The sequence below is a fragment of the Neofelis nebulosa genome, chromosome 10 (assembly GCF_028018385.1).
Source record: "Neofelis nebulosa isolate mNeoNeb1 chromosome 10, mNeoNeb1.pri, whole genome shotgun sequence".
Taxonomy (NCBI): Eukaryota; Metazoa; Chordata; class Mammalia; order Carnivora; family Felidae; genus Neofelis; species Neofelis nebulosa.
Window position 1 is genome coordinate 68,861,031 of NC_080791.1, and position 20,817 is coordinate 68,881,847.

The window sequence follows — 20,817 nt, forward strand, 5'->3', positions numbered from 1 at the left end:
AGGTGCGGAGAGGTAGCGCCCTGTAGGGAACCTCAGCTACCGGGGAGGTCTCTTGGAGACGGTGTACGGGTTCCTCAGCCCATGCAGAGGATGGGGTCAGTTGCCCATAGGTGAGGGCTCAGTAACATGTGCCCCCTTCATCCCTGTGACTCTGTGTCGCTCTCCTTGCCCCCCCTCGCTCCCTTTCTCTGAGGTTCCTTTCTGCTTTCAAGAGACTCTAAACTGAGACACTGGGGAAAGGAGATGACTAACTCTTCACATCATTTTCTAGGAAACTTTTCAGGCACATCTCCTAAACTCTTCTGAACTTTAGTTTCCTTACCCATGAAAGAGAGACTAGCTTGTGCCCGGACTCACAGGGGGCCGCGCATCTAGCATCCCAAGGGCACCACACTCTATGCTTGCTCGTCCCGTGGCCTGAGCAGGCCCGCTCACCCTTCATAGCTGGCGAATGACTCAACCTTCCCAACTCAGGCGCCGCTCCCCACAATTGGAAACCACCTAAATGTCCGACAGTTATGGAATGATTAAGTAACGTGTGTGTGGACCTTCGATAGAAATTGAGAACACTGTTTAAAATGATATATTTTTTGATGTGCATTTATTTTTGAGAGAAAGAGAGTATGAGCGGGGAGGGACAGAAAGAGAGGCAGACAGGGGATCCGAAGCGAGCATTGCACTGACAGCAGCGAATCTGATATTGGGCTCGAACTCACAACCCATGAGATCGTGACCTGAGCTGAAGTTGGACGCCCAAACAACTGAACCACTCAGGTGCCCCTAAAGTGATATTTTTGATGGCATAAGGAAAGATAATGAGATTATGTGATATGATAAAAGCAGGTTATAGAACTATGTGCATTGTGTGTGTGTGTGTGTGTGTGTGTGTGTGTAAAACAAAAAAGCCGTAAGAAAATGTAATGTGTTAACAGGGTTTATCTCTGAGCAGTAGGATTATTTGCTCTCTTACTTGTTTTATATTTGCAAAGTTCTCTTAAATGAACCTGTTTTTCTTTTATAGCCAGAAATAAATCAACCTGTTATTTCAAACAAAACAAAAATAATGCTCATATGCCACCTCCTTTTGAATCTATTTTCACCGAGGCTGAGTCTCCATAGAGTGACCAGACACCCTTGTAGGGCTTAGTGTATGCAAGATGATGCCCCATGAAACTTTCTCCTAGCCTTATGTGGGAACGCAGAAGTGACCATGTTCTAGACATTCTCATATAAAAAAAAATAAATAAAAGCCATTATGTAAAACTGGGACAAAGTATCGTGTTAAGGATGTAAACTCTGCAGCCAGCTAGCTCGGGATCAGCTGGGTTCCACTTTCTAGCTGTGTGGCCTGCGGTCAAGTTCCATAACTTCTCTGGGTCTCACTGTCTTCATCTGTATAATAGGGATCATAATAGTAGCTACCCATTGGATTGTTAGGAAGATTAAATGTGTTAATATATGTAAAAAAAAAAAAAAAAAAGGGGGGGGGGTGCCACGTCTCCATGCCCGGTACGAAGGAAGTGCAGTACAACTGGGTGCATTCTCTCCCAGTCACCATCATTGTTCATTTGAGAGTTTCCATGAAACCCCTCAGGATAAACCACTGACTGACGTGCAGACCAATCCAGAATGAGCCCCCCAGAGAATCGGTCCAGTCAGGACACAACAATGCCTTGTTCACTCACTGGCCACACCCAGAGCTCCTTTCCACAGAGGCCACCACGTGGGAATTCAAGTGGACTAGTGTTGATGTGACGCTTTTTAAGCAGCATTGAGAGCCACTGCAAAAACAAATGATTGGCTGTTCAGTATTCCTGAAGAAGAAAGATACAGACATGAAGGTCCAAGAGCCACAGAGAATGAAATGAGGAAAGGAAGCTTGGCACACAAAGATGAATGCAAGTGGGGCACACAGGCTGTGAGGCGTCCTGGGGCTCTCCGGGCCCTCCCGTAGCCGCTGGGTCTCCCACACACTTCTCTGTTACTCCCTCCATTCTGAAAGGGCACTCTGCCCTCAGGACTTGGTTCCAAACCACATGGGGGCCCGTAACCATATCGCATTGCAGGTTGTATATATGTCTTTCCCCTCCCGTCCCCAACTAAAGCACCCTCCCAGCACGTACTGAATGCTTACTGCATGCCTGGCTCTGTGTTGGGCTCTGAGAACCACTGAAGGCAACTGCCCTTCAGGAACCTACTGACCCTAGAAGAGAAGTAATTGTTTATCTACACCAGAGATGCCCGCACCTGTTTAGAAATGGAAGAGATCATAGTGGTGCTGGTCCTGCACTGGCTGTCCAGGCTTGTTCATTGTACCCACACTTTACATGTCATTAGGCAATATGCCAGGTCAAGTTCTTTGGTCTCCCCCAGGCTGTTGTAAGTGCTTAGGGTGTATGGATGCTCACAGGAGCACACACATACAAAATGGCTTGGCGGTTTTCTTTATCAGCTCCCAGGCTGGCACATCCATACCACCTTCTGCTTAAGTAGGAGTAGGTTTCCTTTAAAACCAAGGAAATGGTTCTGGTTCTCTATCTAAAGACCAAACAGAACGTAGCATGGCAAAAGACAAGGAACAATGATGTATTGTTCCCCTGGACCCTCTGTGCCTGTGCAGTGTTTCCATTCCCATGACTTACTTGAGACCTCCACCAGTGTTTCAGTTCAGATGGCTTTGACCGCCCAAAGCCAGCCAATGGTGCATCCATCTCCCTCCTTGTTTGCTAGTAATTGGAAGGCAGCTGAATCACGTGCTTGACTGAACAATGAATAAATGTCCAGGGTCCATTTGCTTGGCAGACTTCCAATTCTGCAGAGACTATAAAACTGACCAAAACAAAGACTATGGTGGAAACTATAAGACTCATAAAGACTATAGATCTCCCTGTCAGCCCCCATCACAACACCAGCCTCTAAGTTCCCTTTTCTGGCTGTGCTCCAAGGGCTGGATTTCAGACCGTGGTGACTAAATAGCTGTGTCAAGTAGAGGGGAGTGTGTTGAGACCCTGACGGTCTGCTGAGGCCACCATGAGCTGGCTCCCATGTTTGCCTGATGCTTTATATTATGACTGCTGAAACAAGTATCCTTTTAGCTGAAAGTAATAAAACTCCTCTGGTTTAAGGGCTGGGATGGAAAGGTTTGGAATTCTGCATTTTCTTTTGGCAATCTCACATAGAGGGAAAGTGAACCCATATGTTGTACCCAAGGGTGAGTATGGAGAACAGAACCTGTCCCCTTAACCAAGAAAGCTGTTATAGGCAGAATAATAGTCCCCCCAAAGATGGCCATAACCTAATTTCTAGAATCTGTGAATATGTTTCCTTATGTGGCAAAGGGTAATTAAGGGTGCAGGTAGAATTTTGGTGGCTAATGAGCCCTAAAATAGGGAGATTGTCCCGGATTTTTCAGATGGACCTGGTGTAATCACAGGGTACTTAAAAGTGGAAGAGGGAGGTGGAAGGAGGCGCTAAGTCATGCAGTGTGAGAAGGATGTGGCCCCCAACCCCCATTGCTGGCTTTGAAAATGGAGGAAGCAGGCCGTAAGCCAAGGGGTGCAAGTGGCCTCTAGAAGCTTGAAAAGGCCAGAAAATAGATCATCCCCTAGAGCCTCCAGAAAGGAACACAGCCCTCCCAATGCCTTGATTTTGGCCCAGAGAGACCCATGTTGGACTGGTATCTTATAGAACCACAAGGATAAATCTGTGTTGTTTCAAGCCACCAAGGGTGTGGTCATTGGTTACTACAGCAATGGAAAACTAATACAAAAGCCCATGGTGTAAAAACAAACCCCCATCAGGGGCCATGGATAAAGGTAACTTCCAGAGCAGTTCCAGAGAAAATCATTAAAGTCGTTAAGGAGACCAATGTACTTTAGTGATGGTTGTTCTAGTGGGAAGGCAGAAATGACCTTGCCAGGCATCCTTAAGTACTGAGGAAGCTTTGTCTTCTCATCTCGGCCCTGGAAACAAACACATAAACTATGTACTTTCTTCCTGGAAACTTAGGTTCTCACTTGGGAATGAGTAGCTCTTGCACTTGTAGGGCTTTGAAGTGGTCTTTGTGCTTTGTCCCCTGTATAAATGCTTCTGTAGGGCGTAGCTACTATTGGATAAATTACCACTGTCTCATTGGTGATGAAAGGAAGCATATGTGTCCCATAATATCATGGATTTCCCCCTAGTGAACACTGTATTTGGTTGGGAAAATAGCAAATTTGGATTGATTTTTTAATAGGTTATTTTTACGGTAATTTTAGGTTTGTAGAAAAATTACCAAGGTAGTACAAAGAATTCCCCTATAGTTGACACCCACTTTCTCATCTTATTAACATCTTACGTTAGTGGGGTACATTTAAAATTCATGAACCAGTATTGATATGTTATTAACTAAAGTATATAATTTATCTTTAGTTTTTATCTAATGTTCTTATCTGTTCCAGGATCCCATCCAGGACTCCACATTACATGTAGCCATCATGTCTCCTTAGGCTCCTCTTGGCTGTGATTATTTCTCAAGCTGGTTTTTGATCACCTTGACAGTTTTGAGCAGTACTGACCAAGCATATTTTAGGATGCTCATCTGTTGAAATCTAATGTTTTTCTCCTGATTAGGCTGGGGTCATGGGTTTGGAAAGGAAGAACACAGAGGTAAATGCTATTTTCATCACATCACATCAAACCCCATGATTTATGACTGTGATGTTGACCTTGATCACCTGGCTTAGCTAGTGTTTGTCAGGTTTCTGCACTGTAAAGTAACTCTTTTCCTCCTTTCCATATTGTACTCTCTGGAAGGAAGGCCCACGTTGAAGGGGTCAGGGGTTCTGCCTCCCCTTCTTTGAGGACACAGGATCTACATAAATTATTGGGAATTCTGTAAGGGAGAATTCTCTCCTCTTGCCCGTCTATTAATTTATTCAGTCATTTACATTAGTATGGATTTGTGGATATTTACTTGCATGGCGTTATAATCCAATATCACTTACTTTATTTTGCTGCTCACATTGTTCCAGGTTCTTTCCTTGCTGGTTCCAGACTCATCTTGCAGATTCCTTTTCCACTCCTAGAATCAACCATCTTTTCAATGAGCTCTGGTTCCTTTTGTTGGAGAATCGTACCAGAAAAAACCCAGATCTGGTGCTAGGTATATTCACTGTTACTGGAATGTCATTACTTTTAGGACTTCTCGGCTGACAGAGCAAGAACATGTATGTGTGTACATTAACCCATGTATGTACAGCTGACCCTTGAACAATGCAGGGGCTGAAGGGCACTGACCCCCTCACAATCAAGAAAATCTGTGTATAACTTTTGACTCCCCCAAAATCTAACTACTGATAGCCTATGGTTGACTGCAGCCTTACCAATAACAGTCAACACATATTCTATATATGTGTTATATACTGTATTCTTACAGTAAAGTCAGCTAGAGAAAAGAAAATGGCTTTCTAAATTTTTTTTTAAGTTTATTTATTTTCAGAGAGGGAGAGAGCACCAGTGGGGTAGGGACAGAGAGAGAGGGGAGAGAGAATCCCAAGCAGGCTGTGCACTGTCAGCATAGAGCCTGTTGTGGGCCTTGAACTCACCAACCATGAGATCATGACCTGAGCCAAAACCAATAGTCGGACACTTAACCGACTGAGCCACCCAGGCACCTCAAGAAAAAAATTTTTAAGATGTTTGTTTATTTATTTTGAGAGAAAGAACACATGCTCATGTGAGCAGTGGAAGGGCAGAGAGGGAGGAAGGGAGAGACAGAGAAAGAGAGAGAGAGAGGAAGGGAGAGAGAGAGAATGAATGAATCCCAAGCAGACTTCTGCTGTCATCACAGAGCCAGACACAGGGCTTGATCTAATGACCGTGATATCATGGCCTGAACTGAAATCAAGAGTTGGCTGCTCAACCAACTGAGCCACCCAGGTACCCCAAGAAAATGTTAAGAAAATCATAAGAAAGAGAAAATATATTTACAGTACTCTAGGTATATTTATTGAAAAAAAAATCCACATATAGGCTGGGAGAGGGACAGGGGAGGCAGTAGTGGGCCTGGCCCAAGATGGCAATGCTTTGCAGTCTAGTGGCCTCAGCTGAGCAGTGGCAGCCACCAGGCACACCCATGGGGGGTGACAGCAGCCCAGAGGCATGCTACAGCTGCTCCATCTACCTGGAGGTATACCACCAGCCTGTGGCCTTTGGCAGCTGTGGCTACCCATGAGGCCAAAGGGCTGGGCGCTGCCACAGAGGAGTCCCTACTCTGACCAATAGGGTCTGTCCGAGGTCTGCAGCCAGCCCAGCACAGCCCTGGAACCTGAAGGATTCAGGGTGCATGAGTGCCATGGGCACGGGGTTACACGCATAGTGCTGTCATCCCTGCCCTCTGGGAATGTTCTTCTCCATCAGCCCAGCCTCCTGCCTGCCAGCCACAGGCACTGGACCGACCACCTGGTTGGCACATGGGTGATCTGCAGCCCTGCCCAGGCCTAGGGCCGTTGGGGGCTTCTAGCAGCCTTAGGAGGCATCCCCAGCTATTCAGAGGGTAGCAGATATGACTCTGGGCCAGCAGCCTTTGATCTGGTGGAGACTGGAGTGGACACTTGTAAATAAATGCCTTGTGGCTTTTGCTGTCAACTCAAAAAACAGTGCGTAAAAGTGGAGCCACGCAGTTCAAACCTGTGTTGTTCAAGGGTCAAAGATAATCATTCCTCTCGGTATTTCCATATGTAACCATCAGGATCTAGATTAAGCTAAACATGAATGCTTACTGACACCTCCACCCCTCGTCCTCTCATCCATTGCCACAAGGATCCTTCGACTCTTTGCCCCTGCTCATCTGTAACCTCCTACTCCAACAGCGAGGGACCTGGCTCCTACCATCCACCATCCATTTACTTAATTGTTCAGTTCCAGCATGAGTGTATGGCAGTATCAGAATTGTTGACCTGCACATCCCTGGGAAATAACTTTATCGACTAGAGTACATTCTCATGGGCAGTTCCTTTTGACTGTGGTTTCCCAGACACCACTCATTTCCAACAATGGTTAGGTCAGCCCCATCCCCCTAACCCCTTTCAGTGAGATTGTCTCATGCATTTGTAATACTGTTTAATTCTATCATCATGGTCTACGTTCCACCCTCAGATCCCCCAACCTCCTAAACGATTTTTTGAAATTTGCCTACATTTAGGTTTACTCCCAGGGCTTTGAAGTTCTGTGGATTTGATAAATGCACAAAATCATGTATCTATCACTACAGGATCAGACAGAAGAGTTTCATCTCCTTAAACATGTTCCGTACTTTGCCTGTTCAAACCTTCTCCCAAACCCCCAGCAACCAATGATCTTTTCATTCGTTGATCATTCATCTTTTCATTCATCTTGTCTCCATAGTTTTCCCTTTTCTGAATGTCATAGGAGTGGAATCATACATTGTATAGCCTTTTCAGACTAGCCTCCTCGACTTAGGAATTGTAAAGTTCTTCCATGTCTCTTCATGGCTTTATTATTCATTTTTTTTAAATCACTGAATGATATTTCACCATATGGGTATACCACAACTGATACAATTGTCTATTGAAGTATGTCTTGTTTGCTTCAAATTTTTGGCAATTATGAATAAAATTGCTATAAATCTTCAAATACATACTTTTGTATTAATATATGTTTTCAAATCAAGTGAATACTAGGAACATGACTGCTGGATTATAGGGTGAAACTCCAGCTTCTAAGAAGCTATCACACAGTCTTCCAAGATGGTGCTATCATTTGCCATTCCCACCAGCAATGGACAGGGGTTCTTGTTCCTCCACATCCTTGTCAGCATTTGGTACTGTTAAGTTTTGGGGATTTTAACCATTCTAATCAATGTGGCAGTATCTCATTGTTTTGTCATTCCCTCATGACAAATGATGTTGAACCTCTTTTCATATGCTCATGCCATTTGTACCCCTTCTTTGGTGACATGTCTGATTAGATTGGCCCATTTTGTAGTTGGTTTGTTTTCTTCATTTTTAAAGTTTTTTTAGATGTTTTGCAAATACTTTCTCTCAGTCTACGGCTTGCTTTTTCATTCTCTTAACAGTATCTTTTGCAGAGTAGAGATTTTAATGAAATCCAGATTATGAATTTTTCTCTCACGGATTATCCTTTTGTGTGGGATGTTAAAACTTATTGCCAAACCCTACGTCATATGGATTTTTCTATTTTTTGTTTCTAGAAATTTTATAGTATTGTGTTTTGTTCTTAGGCCATGATCATTTTGAGTGAAAGTTTGCAGAAAGCGTATGGTTTGTGTCTAGATTCATTTTTTTACATATGGATGTTCAGTTGTTCTCATACCGTATGTTGACAAGACTATCCATTCTGCATTGAATCGCCTTTGCTCCTTTGTCAAAGATCAGTTGAATGTGTTTGTGTAGATCTATTTCTGTGTTCTCTATTCTGTTCCATTGATCTATGTGTCTGCTCTTTTGCCAATTCTACACTGCATTGATTACTATAGCTTTATTTTAAGTCTTAAAGTTTGGTAGTGTCAGTGTTCCACATTTGCCATTTTTCTTTAATATTGTGTCGGCTATTCTGGGTCTTTTGTCTTTCTGTGTAAACTTAAGAATCAGTTTGTTGATAATCACAAAATAGCTTGCTGTGATTTTGAGTGGGATTGCATTTAATCTATAGAGGAAGTTGGGAAGAATCAACACCTTAGCCATATCAAGTCTTGTAATTCATGAATACTTAGTATCTCTTCATTTATCTAAATCTTCTTTGGTTTCTTACATAAGAGTTTTATCATTTTCTGCATGTCAGTTCAATATGTGTTTGTCAGATTTATACCCAAGTGTTGTATTTTGTGGTGCTGCTGTAAATAATACTGTGTTTTTAATTTTAAATTCCAATCATTCATTGCTGGTTTATGGGAAGGCAGTTGACTTATATATTTACCTTGTATCTGCAACCTTGCTATAATTGCTTACTGGTTCTAGGGGCTTGGGGTTTTTGTTCTGTTTGTTTTGGTCAATTCTTTGTTTTCTGCATAGATAATCATGTCATCTGCAAACACAGTTTTTTTTCTTTGTTCTCAAGTTCTATACCTTTTATTTCCTTTACTTGTGTTATGGTACGGACTAGGATTTTTAGTATGGTTTTGAATAGCCATGGTGGAAGGAAACGTCTTTACCTTGTTCCCAGTCTTAGGGGGCAAGCATCCAATTTCCCACCATTAAGTATGATGGTAGCCATAGTTTTCTGATAGATGGTCTTTCGGGTTGATTTTTCACATAGACAAAACTGTTGGGACTTGCTGAGCAGACCGTTGTCAAATTACTTGTCTGTTGCTGCCAAGAACTTTTGTGGGAGACCTTGATCCTTTTAGAAATTAAGGGAACTTTAGTAGCTTTCAGAAGGACCAGAGATTAATCATCAGAGTCCTGATAAGGATCTAGAGCAGCCTAAATGTCTCACTGGTGCCCACTTGCACTGAAGGAGAGAGAACATCCTAGCTATTCTCTTGTCCCCCTCCCGCCCCCCATCTTGGTATTTTTGGTTTGGTTTGGTTGTTGTTTTGTCTGTAGGGACAAAACAGGGAGCATGGTCCAGAGAGTGCTAAGTAGATGAATTCATGACCCTTGACACTCTGGACCCCACCTACCTAATTTGTTCTTCTGCTCCTTCCCTTCTTTCCCCCTCTGTGCCCCTACATTCCCAGTGCTCAGATGTAATCATTACTCTCAACACCTACCCTTTTTTTTTTTTTTTTACACACCTTTATGTGTTTTACACGAGATGTGCCTTTTGGGGGTCGTCTGTGCCAAATGAAAATATATATTTTTCAAAGTCCAGCTCAAATTCCCCCTCTTTAGGAATCCTTCCCAGTCTTCCACCCAAAGTTACCCTTGGTCTGCCTGAGCTCTCACAGCGCTGTATTCCCATGTCCCTCACCTCTGTGCGGCATCCTGCATGTTGTGGTTATGCGTCTGCCCCTCCCACCACCCATGTGCAGACTGAGGCAGATCCACGTCAAATCGCCAAACCTATATTCCCAATGCTGGCTCAAGGTCTGCTTCAGGAGAGGTGCCTAGTAATGTTTGTTGGTTGAACGAATGAAATTACTGGCTTTGCCTAAATGGACCCTTTTGTACTTGTAGAAACCTCTGTCCTTTCTTTTCTCCATACTTGTTCTCCCCGTGGTGTTCTTTGAATCCCTTTGTGCGTTCTGAAGTATAAGAGATGCCTGCAGCTATTCTGCTTCTCATGGAAAAAAAGGAAAGGAAAATGACCATTCATTGTGTCGCCCTACACTATTCCTCTATCAACTTTATAATCCTGGTGTCCTGTGTATTAATTAGGGAGTTGGAGCTCCAAGCCCCAGAAAATGCCAACTCAACTAGTTTAAACAATAAAGGAGCTTATTATATTTCTTATAACAAGACACATAAAGCTAGAGTGGTTCCAGGGATGTAGGCTAAACAGCATCAACAAGAAACCCCTTTCTTTCTTTTTTTTCTCTGCCATTCTGAGTATATTAGTTTCTTCTTTGGACTTGGGCTAGCTCACCTCGTGACTACAAAATGGCTGCAGCAAATCCAGGCATAGCATCCTCATACAACAGTGATTAGAAGGAGAAAGATACCCTCTCTTCTTTGGACCTCTCTTTAAAATGGAGGAAAACTATTGTTAGAAGCTTCCAGAAATTTCCTCTCACAACTCATCGTAGCACATGGCAGTGCTTGAGTTAGTCACTACCAAGAGAATTAAGATTATCATGATTAGCTTAAACCAATCAGGATCTCCCCTAGAACTTAGGAGGGAGAAGTGTACACACTGGAACAAAACGAAGGTTCTTTCAGCAGGGAAAAAGAGTAAAATAAATATTAGCAAGGAAACCAGCAGTGTCAGCTCCAGCGTTGTTTTATAGAGAGTTGTTTGATACTGAATTTCAGGGAAGCTAAATTTCAAGGTCGCCCAGCTGATAAAAATAGAAGTAGGATTCAAATCCTGCTCTTTCAAACTCCAAAGCCCATCCTTGCCCTTTTTCTGCTGCACAACTAGACCCAGAGAGAGCCTGCGTTTCCCGGAAAAGCCAAAACCCCCTTTCTGATGGTGAGCGCTTCAGGAGTTGAAGCAATCACCCTGCTTTCCCAAGCTCGACCTTCAGCTGGGCATTTAATCTGTTTATTAAGTTATGACTAATGGCGCCGCGAGACACGGAGGGCTGCACACTCAGACCTAGTTTTAGATTGTTAGAGGAGGTTGAAAGGATAAACATCATATTCATATTCTGTGCCGAGAAAATTCAATTGCAGCTCTTTTCTCTTTCAGAGCGCGGGGATTGGCGAGGGGCTTCTGCTGGGTCCTGCTTTGGTATAATAGAAATGAAGCCTCCAAAGCAGGCGGGCTGTTTTGGGAAAGTGGCCACTAATGCGGCCCCATGGGGCGGGGGCCAGGCCTGAACGGGGCAGTTTGCATATTCACTTTTACAAACAGTTGGCTCAGAGTCAGCAGTTAATGGGATGGGAATGATGTTCCTGTACCAAATCATTTCCTGAAAAAAAAAACATTTCCAATTGCAAACATATCTCAGCCTTTCTTGTAGGGTTTGTTATGTCTCTGTTGAGTGAATTAAAGAGGCAGGGCAGAGGGGAGTGTTTCGGACTGGGGATTTTTCATCTGAAAACATTTTTATGATGTACACATAAAAAAAGATCCTGTTGAGACCCACCTTGAGGAGTCCTTGCCACAAATAGTACTTTTCTAGTTGCATTTTAGAGGTGTAAATATCCCTATATTCATAAATTGGCTCTCGCCATACAACAGTCTTGGAACAGATGTGGCTTTTCTCTCCTTACAAAATATAAGCACACACATATGCACACACATGTGCACACAGGATCAGGCCAAAATTTTATATATATATGTGTGTGTGTATACACACACACACACACACACACACACACACACATACTTTTTTTCCCCCCTGAGAACAAGCTGGAATCTTTCTTTGCATCCTGTATACTACTTTGGCAAATTCTGGCTCAATTCATAACCTGTGCAGTTGAACGGTGGTCTTAACAGTTTTGGTTATTCGTTTACTCAACTAATAGTTCTTGAGTGCTTACTCTGCATGAGGTATTGTCTTAAGTAATAATAATAGTTATAGCATAATAGCATGCATTTATGCAGTTCTTACCAGGTACGAGGCATGCTTCTAAATCCTTAACGTAAACCCATTTAACCTTCTCAACAACCCTAGGAGGTAGGTAATATTATCACCCCCAATTTCCAGATGGGGAAACTGAGGTACAGGAGGTTAATGAACTTGCCCAAGATCACATAGCTAGTAGAACATGGATTTCAGCCTAGGCACTCTGGCTCCTATTTGGGGATCTAACAGTGAACAAAAGGGAAAAAGTGCTAGTCTTTTCTCTAGGTGGGGGACAGACAACAGACATATGAATAATTATTATTTAAGATTGTGATGAGTCCTCTGAAGAAAATAAAACATGAGAGGGAGGCTAGGGGCTAATCAGAGGGCCTTGCAAGTGTTAGTAAGGAGTCGGAGCCTTATTCTGAGTATGATGAGAGGCCAAGGGAGGGCTTAAAGCAGAAGAATGTATCATGCTATTTACATCTTTATAGATCATTCTGACTATGCTCTGGGAAGTAGACAGGGGTGCGGAAGATGCATCAGAAAGCAGTAGACCACTTAGAAGGTGGCTCTGGTTGTCCAGGTGCAAGCTGAGGGTGGCCTGAACCAGGATGGGGTGGTGTAGATGATGAGAAGTGGGTGGCATTGGATCCTCGTGTAGAGGCGGAGCCCCCAAAACTTGCCAATGCATTCGATGCAAAGCATGAGGAAGGAAGAGAAGGTAAGGGTGATTTTTTTTGATTTTGGCGTAAACCGTTGAATAAGTGGCGGTGCCATTTACTGAAGAGAAGAGGAGAACAGGGGAGTGACAGTCTTGTTTTAGGGTTGTTACGGTGGAGGCGAGAGTGTTGACAATCATTATGTTTGGGATATATACGCTTGAGACCTATTAATAGACAAAAGAGGAGACATCAAGGAAGTCTGGAATTCAGGGTCAGGCCCATTCTAGAGATTTAAATATGGACATCATCAGCATTTGGACACATGGGGTCAACTAAGATAACACCATCCAACTGAATTTCCTGTAATGATGAAAAGCTACATCTGTGGTGTCCAGCCTGGCAGTGGCCACTAGCCTGCCACACGTGGGCCATTGAGTGCTTGCAATGTGATAGGTACAACTAAGAAACTGAAGTTTTAACTCATGTAAATGTGAATATTTGCATGTGGCTGGTAGCTACCATTGACAGTGCAGACCTTAGGGAGAATGTAGGTAGAGAGGCCCGGGGCAGGAGCTGTTGTCTTCACCGGCCAGTATGCCCAGTCTCGCTCCCCCATTTAAGCATGACTCGACTTCCACTGACCAATGCTTGCACAGCAGTGCTTGTTCAGTAGTGGAAATCTTGCTTCTTTGTGAGAAACAGCCTGGAAAAGAAAACAAACTACTAGTCATAGGAGGACTATTAGAAGAAACCTAGGACTCTAATGAAATTATAGGAGTCAATTGTTTTTCACTAGAAAGCAAATGCAATCCTATACTTATTAGAATCATTTTAGCCTGGAAGGTGTGGCTTCTGTTTTTCAGTTCTATTTTTGGGGGGGTAATTATAGAGAGTGGTGGGTGTCTGAATTTGCAAATTCAAGATGGTGACTGGCTGATATCCTGTATGAATGTCAAGAGCCCACAGCGACGGGACTAAATACCAGCTTCATAATGCAAGTTGTGTCTCTTTAGGGTAGAGTGTGTTTCACGCTCTTTGTTAGGCAATCTCGTTCCCCGTCCAACTGCAAACATCAGTGAGTTTGCTAATATGAAAGAACTCTTTGTAAGTGGCTGCCTTGTGCTTAAGAGTTCTTGCAAGTATATGCTGGCAGTCAGGGAGGCCAGAGTCAATAAAAAAAATAATAAAATGGAAAGATGGGACATTGCTTTTATTAAGGTTGATTGCAGCTGCCATGTTAGCTCTTTGAGAGCCTTTTGGTGACCAACGCTTTCAGAGAAAATGGTCTTTCTGTGCTTAATTGGTAAAAAGGAATTATCCAAACTGGCACTAAACAGGGGTGAGGAGATTGAAGGCACTCATTTTAGGGGGAGGGTTATCCAAGGTCATTGCTCAGCAAGTGTCCATCACGCAGTAGTTTTGTGGTAGGAATTTGTTTTTCACTAAGGCTTCATTTGGGGGGTGGGTGCATGGAGGGGAGCAGGCTGGAAGTCTTTAGCGGTCATTGACCTCTTTTTGTTTTCCTTGAGGAAAGTGGAATTGTAGGTTTCTAGGACTTGAAAACTGTAAACGGACTCGCTGGCCATCCATCCAGTTGAGCTCTTGATGTTCAGTGGAGAGAATGGACCTAGGAGGAGAGGTGCCTGGCCCCACTGTCCCCTACTCATTAGAGCTCAAGAGACAAGATGAGAGCCCAAAGGAGGGTGGCCTGAGGCATTCTCAAGCAGTGGCTGGGGTGGGATGGGGTAAAAAGAGAAGGCAGGATAATCAGAAAAATAGTTAGGGAAGCCAAACAAATAGGGAGAGAAGTTGGCTGGAAATGGCTTACAACATAAATGTAGACTTGACCTGGTGACCTCGTTTAGCCAAGCAGCTACCGGGGGGCCACTGTGCACCAGACGGCCAACCCTTAAAGGAAGGGTGGGCAGGAGATGACAGGGAGAGACCCAAGAAAGACCTCAGTGACCACCTCACTTCTGTGTACCCTGAGATCGTGTCTGGGAACAGGCAGAGGCCTCCCTCTTTCTCTGAGGAAAGCGAGTGAGGTGGTAGTTGGAAGAGGGGACATGCAGGAGACAACTCAGTCCTTCTAGCGAGGAGAGGCAGGAAATCTATTGCAGGCTGAGTAACAGCTGTAACCTAACCTCAGTAGTTTTATTAATGTCAATCTCAAACACCGTGTGCTACAGAGCCCCTCCCTGTCATCACTGGGCTGCCGTGTGACTCTGCCTTTCTTCTCTTTGCAGTATCAGAGCTTCAGGAGGAGGGCATGAATGCCATCAACCTGCCCCTCAGCCCGATCCCCTTCGAGCTGGACCCGGAGGACACCATGCTGGGTAACTGGGTCTCTTGTTCTCTGGGTTAGCCTAACGCCTCTAAGTGGAGCCACCCACTGACTGCCTTTTCCTTTTAAAGAGGAGAATGAAGTGCGAACAATGGTGGACCCCAACTCCCGCAGTGACCCCAAACTGCAGGAACTGATGAAGGTAAGAAGAAATTAGGAGGGGCCTCAGCTGCCTCCCAGACTCAACAGGCACCTGTAGACCACCTGCTCTAGGCAGGCAGCACACATGCCCCAACAGAAGAAATAGAAAGTTACAGGCAGCTCATGGTCCCATAGGTAGACATCTCTGATTTAACAAAAATGGGACATGGCCGCCGCCCAACAAATGGTGTTGATCGTTAAGTGCCAGAGAAGTTAGTGCAAAGGAGCTCACGTTTGCCAGGATCTTAAAGTTCACACAGTCTTTCCACTGCTTTCCTCAAAGACCCTCAACAACATCCTGCGAAATAGGACTTCTTATCATCCTCATTTACAGATAAGGAAGAGGAGTCTTAGAAAAGCCAGTAGTTTGTTTATGGTCAAAGCTGAGTAGAGGAGATGGAATTCAAACAGAAGTGAATAAGATTGAATGAGATATTGTACATTGTGCCTGGCACAGGGGCTGGCTTGTAACCACCCCCTGAAAAATGTTCATTTCATCCCCCTTTGCATTCCCCGTCCTGTGTTTTTCTTCTTTAGCTTCTCCAAGCTGAACTCAAAACAGGACAAAAAGGCACTGGATGCCAGAGTGGCTCATTCAAAATGTAAATGAGATCTATCATTTTCCTGCTCAGAACCTCTGTATAGATTCCTGTCAACTGAAGTCTGAAGCCCATGCTCCTGGGGATGGTGTTTGGGGTCTCATGCTCTAGCTGCCTCTTCAGCTTCAGATTGTCCCCTTAGAGTCACCATGTGATGACTGCTTACCGCTACTCAGACACTTCTCTGTCTTCATTAAATGGTGAGCTTCTCAGGGTTCAAGCCCCCCCCCCTTTTATTCATCATCGTTCCCCCAGGATCCAGCACAGAAAGTGACTTGGAGCAGATTTTCATAAACGCTGGGTGGGTGGATAGGGGAGAGACGGGAGGGTGTTGGATGGAGGGAGTGGAGGGGAGAGGAGGGAAGCTTCTTCTATTCTAGGATAGTAGAACCATGTTCTGTGAAGACCCCGGGCTCCACCCACGTATGCAAACCCAGCCCAGCTACTACCCCTGTTATAAAGGCAATCTATTGATGCAAACACAAAAGGTGATGTTCCCTGTGGTTCCATGTATTACCAGATTGTGGTGGTTGCCTGAGGCCTGTCCTCAGGGGAGGGGACTGAGCACAAAGCCCAAAGGAACCTTCTTTCAGCGAGGGAGTTGCTTCTTATCTTGATTGTGGTGGTGGTTACACGACTGTGTACAATGACCAAAACTCAACAAACTGTATTTAACATTAGTTAATTTTACCGTACATAAATAATATCGTCATAAACAAATGAGCTGGAAAAAACGTAAGATAAAAGGCAGTGGACTTGCACAAACTGCAGTTTCCTTACCTGAAAAATGAAGTGAATGAACCCTCCCTCGAAGGGGTGTGTGCAGATTAACTAAATGAGCTACCGCAGGCTGTGCCCCTGCTCAGTGCTTCATGCTGAGGGCACTCAGGCAAGGGCAGGAGAGCAACAGGAGAGGAGAGGAGACTGCATTGGCCCACCGAGAGGTAGCTTGGGGATAAGGAGGAGAGCAGTACCTTAGAGGGCCGATGGATAGGAGTTCAATTCCTGTCTGTGTCCATGGTTAGCAACGTGATCTTGGCAGATACATTCACTTCTGTGTTTGCTTTCTCCTCCTGAACATAGGAGGGGTGATAGATGGGGGTGATAGGAACCACCTGACCAGATGTCCTAATGGGGGAGAGCTTTATTTATTAATTAGATGTACCTTTATTGAACATTCGGCCCTTGACGTACGTGATTGTTTTCTGCTACCTAAAGCAGGAGAGATTTTCCTCCTTCATCTTAGAGGTGGGGAATCAGAGGCTCAGAGCAGAAACTAGTTTGCCCTAGATTCATAGGTCACGGAGGCACACACAGAGAGGTCCGTGGATGACAGAGGTGCACAGACAGGTGCATACATCACAGAGCTACACAAATCAGTTGGTGGGTAACTAACCCCAGTTTGTAGAACTCTAAAAGCCCATATCCTTGCCTGGTACGAGCCACACACCCAAACACCGTGTGAATGTAGCTTGCCATTGGGGTAAGGAATGGTAAGGGGCCAAAAGATATTAACAGGGACACAGGTGCCACCAGAACTAGAAGCACTTACCCCGGAAAATTAACAGGGCCACTAGGGCTCACCCAGCCTTGTGTCCACATACTGAGTCACAGGGATTGTTCTCCTGCTTTCAAAATCTGAAGTTCATTTAGATTTTAATCTTCCAAGATAAGAAATCTGGCCTATGAATCTTCTCTTATTCTCTCTCTCTCTCTCTCTCTCTCTGTAGGTACTAATCGACTGGATTAATGACGTGCTTGTTGGAGAAAGAATCATTGTGAAAGACCTGGCTGAAGATTTATATGACGGGCAAGTCCTACAGAAGCTCTTTGGTGAGAAGGGGGTTGAATGTTGCAGTGAAGGTCCTTGCTCTGCAGGTGGATGGCTCTCAGGCTCCTAGTTGGGAGTGGTTCTCAGCTTACAGCCGTTCACGTGCCGTTCACACTATCAAAGTGTGGTGTGTGGGCCCACAGACTGGTGGGGCCTTTAGATGGCCTCCTGGAATCCGTTTCACATAAATGAATTGCCGAGGGAGTTCATTGGCCAGATGGGGCTGCTCCCCCTAGCAGTTGAAGGGCAGCAGCCGGGTAGATGAAAAGATTCCACTGTGTACTAGAAAACCTGCCTTACCCTCTCTAGAAAACCGTGCACTTGTGACATCTGTAGGTGTATTTACACGTGTGTGGGGGGTAAGCGTATATACATATACCTCTGTCACCTCTGGATGGGTGTATGTGTGCGTGTGCATGTGCGTGTATGCATACATCTGTGAGCTGTGGACCTGTGTGTGTGTGTTCCTCTGTGTACGTCTAAGTCAGGTGCAAGAATGTGGGAGCCTGTGCCTCTGTGATGTTCAGCCTCTTCGTGCCTAGATGTGTTGTCTCTGGGAAGGTGTGTTCCTGTGAAAATAGGCCCCCGGGGAGGAAAAGGAGAATTCAGGGGTGATCTAGTATTGAAATGACAAATTCAACCTGAAAGAATTTGGACTTTGCCTCAGCTGCTCCCCATTGTCTCTAGTCCAAACCTCTGCCCCAAGTTCTAGACTTCCATTCCTAGCTGCCCACTCAGCCCCTCCACCTGTGTGCCCCTCACGCTGAGCTCATCCATTTTTCCAAAGAGGTTTCTTGCCCTCTGAGTTAACCGCCTTCCCCTCTTCCCCGCCACGCCCCGCGTATGTGGGGGGCCTCCAGGGCTCCTTTCTTCTTGCTCACATGGTCTCCTGCAGCCACTCTCCCTGCTGTTTTCACTGGTCTGAGACAGCCTCCGACCTCACCTGCATTCCGCCTCTCTCTGCCTCCAGCCCATTCCTGGGCCACGAGCAGAGGAGGCCTTCTCAAAACGCAAGTCTAGTCTTGCTCTCCCCTGTTGGGGCGGGGGGGGGGGGGGGGGCGGTGACAGGCCCAGCAGCCCTGCATTCACACAGACCCTCATGCGACCCCCGCCTCTGTCTTTTCAGCCTCACTGTTCATCTTTCAGTCTCTAGAGTCCATAGAACGTGCCTGCCTCTCGCACCTCGGACAACAGGATCACATCTAGAAGTGATTGTCACATGCCCTTCTGTGTTCCCCCGGATACACACACACATACGTACATAAATGTACATAACACACATGCCTTTATCATACGACGTTCCAAGTTGTTTGTAGCTGTTTATGGAAATGTCTGTGGGCTTCCCAAGAGCAGGAACACCATATCTTCCTCATCGATCCAGTCCTCCAGTCCTAGCAGTTTGCCTCCTGCATGCTGCCTGGCACTTAATCAATGTCTATTGAGTGAATGAATGATATAAAATCTAGTCATTTCTAGGAAGCTACACTGATTTGGTACTCAAACGTCAATATTAGTGCGTATTAATATTTAAAGACTTGTAAATGCAACCGAACGCAGAGAGGAGAAGGCTTTGTCACATGTTCCCATGGAAAAGCCATGAGCCTCGCTGGTCATCTCTTTTAGCGACTACAGCTTTTAACTCCTCCAGCGGATTTCTGGTCAGGATCTGAAAGTGTCTTGAAACGCTCTATATGCTGGGCTTTCAAGGCGAGGGTGGAATTTAGCCATGGAGTGATGGAACAAGGTCATGAGGTCATCTTGCCTCTGTGCATGGGGAGAGAACTGCCCAACATCACACCCATGCAGCCCCGAGTCAGGACGGAGCAGAGTCAACGTTAGGTTTATTTCAGATCTCAACCTTCGCGTTGAAAAGGTGATGTTGCTTCTGTCCACCTAAGTTTAGACCGTTTGTAGGTAGATGGGGACACACGTGAAAAGGTACAGGCAGGGTGCCCAGGTGGAGAGAACCAGTTTGCAGGTAAAAATATGCACTGTGAGTGCCTGGGAGGTGTCTGTCGGGAGGCTGACTAGGATAGGCTCCAACCTTGACTTCCCCTCTATCTTCCTCTTTCCCAGCAACGTTCCTCAAAAGAATATTTGGCACTGTATCTGCTTCCTCACCACTAATCACTACCTTCTGAGGTACAGCCTGGGTATCATCATTCCATCTGCTTTCTCTTCTGAGGTCTCCAGTATCGATTCTGACATCTCCTGGGCTGTGGCATCTGACGCTAACTACCAAATGTCTCGTCCCCCTTCCCCAGCCCAGTGGTCTCTGGGATCTCATGCTGCTTCCGACGCACCCTCTCTTCCCCGTCTTCTTCATACCCTTGACTTCTCTCCGTAACGGCGGGGACTTCTCAGTCTTCCATCTGTGGCCCCTCCCTTCCCGTTTTCTCTCCTATCCTCTTCCTGGGTGACTGCATCGACTCCTGCATTTCAACCATTACCTCTCTGATAATCACTCCCTGAAGCTGTGAGGTGATGTGCTAACTGCCTTCCATGCATGCCCACCTGGGTGTCACCTAGGAGCCATGCTGCCTCAAACTGATCTGATCTTCCTCCTCCCCACCAAAGCTATTCTGCTTGCCAGAATAGAGCCAAATGCTCAGATTAGAAATCTAGGAGTCATGCCCTTTTGCTCCTTGTCCTGTTAGTCACATATCGTGACAACTGTACTCCCTTATGTAATGTGTCGAACCACCCCATTTCTCAGCCAGGGGATATGTGCAAAGCACTTAGAAAGTGCTGGCTCCCCACATGCTGGGTTGGTGGCGCTTTCTCTGATTTTCCAGCCCCTCTGCTTCCACCTTAGCTTCTCGGGCTCCAAACACCCTTTTCTCTGTGATACGCCGTTTCCTGCCTCGATACTATTTGTCTTGACACTTAATAGGCCATTTGTCAGTGGGTTTTTTGTTTTTTTACTTTTCTTTTGAATTAATTTTAGACTTAACAATATTGTCGCAGAGAGAGTACAGAGTTCCTGACCCCCTCGGGCCCAGCTCCCTCTAATGCTAACGTCTTACCTGACCATGATACAGGTACCAAACCCTAAGAAATCAACCTCAGTCCCAGAATTTATTTGGATTTTACCAGAT

At 45.2% G+C, this 20,817-nt stretch overlaps 1 protein-coding gene and 1 long non-coding RNA gene across 9 annotated transcripts in view; one reads left to right on the plus strand and one right to left on the minus strand.

The window, feature by feature from the left end:
* The window catches only part of PARVA (parvin alpha), a 192,656-nt gene that overhangs the window by 86,365 nt on the left and 85,474 nt on the right, over positions 1-20,817 (plus strand). For all 7 annotated transcript variants that reach the window (XR_009249771.1, XR_009249773.1, XR_009249774.1 and 4 more), the window contains exons 2-4: positions 15,051-15,140; positions 15,220-15,290; positions 17,619-17,721. Coding sequence is in view for 1 of the 7 variants with exons in the window: in XM_058688275.1 (XP_058544258.1) it covers positions 15,051-15,140; positions 15,220-15,290; positions 17,619-17,721 (264 nt within the window). In the remaining 6 variants the exon portion in view is untranslated. The remainder of the gene's footprint in view (positions 1-15,050; positions 15,141-15,219; positions 15,291-17,618; positions 17,722-20,817) is intronic.
* LOC131487489 (uncharacterized) overlaps positions 13,285-20,817 on the minus strand; it is an 80,885-nt gene continuing 73,352 nt past the window's right edge. The window contains exon 2 of one of the 2 annotated variants that reach the window (XR_009249778.1): positions 13,285-13,507. This is a non-coding gene — a long non-coding RNA (uncharacterized LOC131487489). Of the gene's footprint in view, positions 13,508-18,987; positions 19,155-20,817 lie in introns of those variants that run through there. The other variant, XR_009249777.1, reaches the window with a different exon arrangement.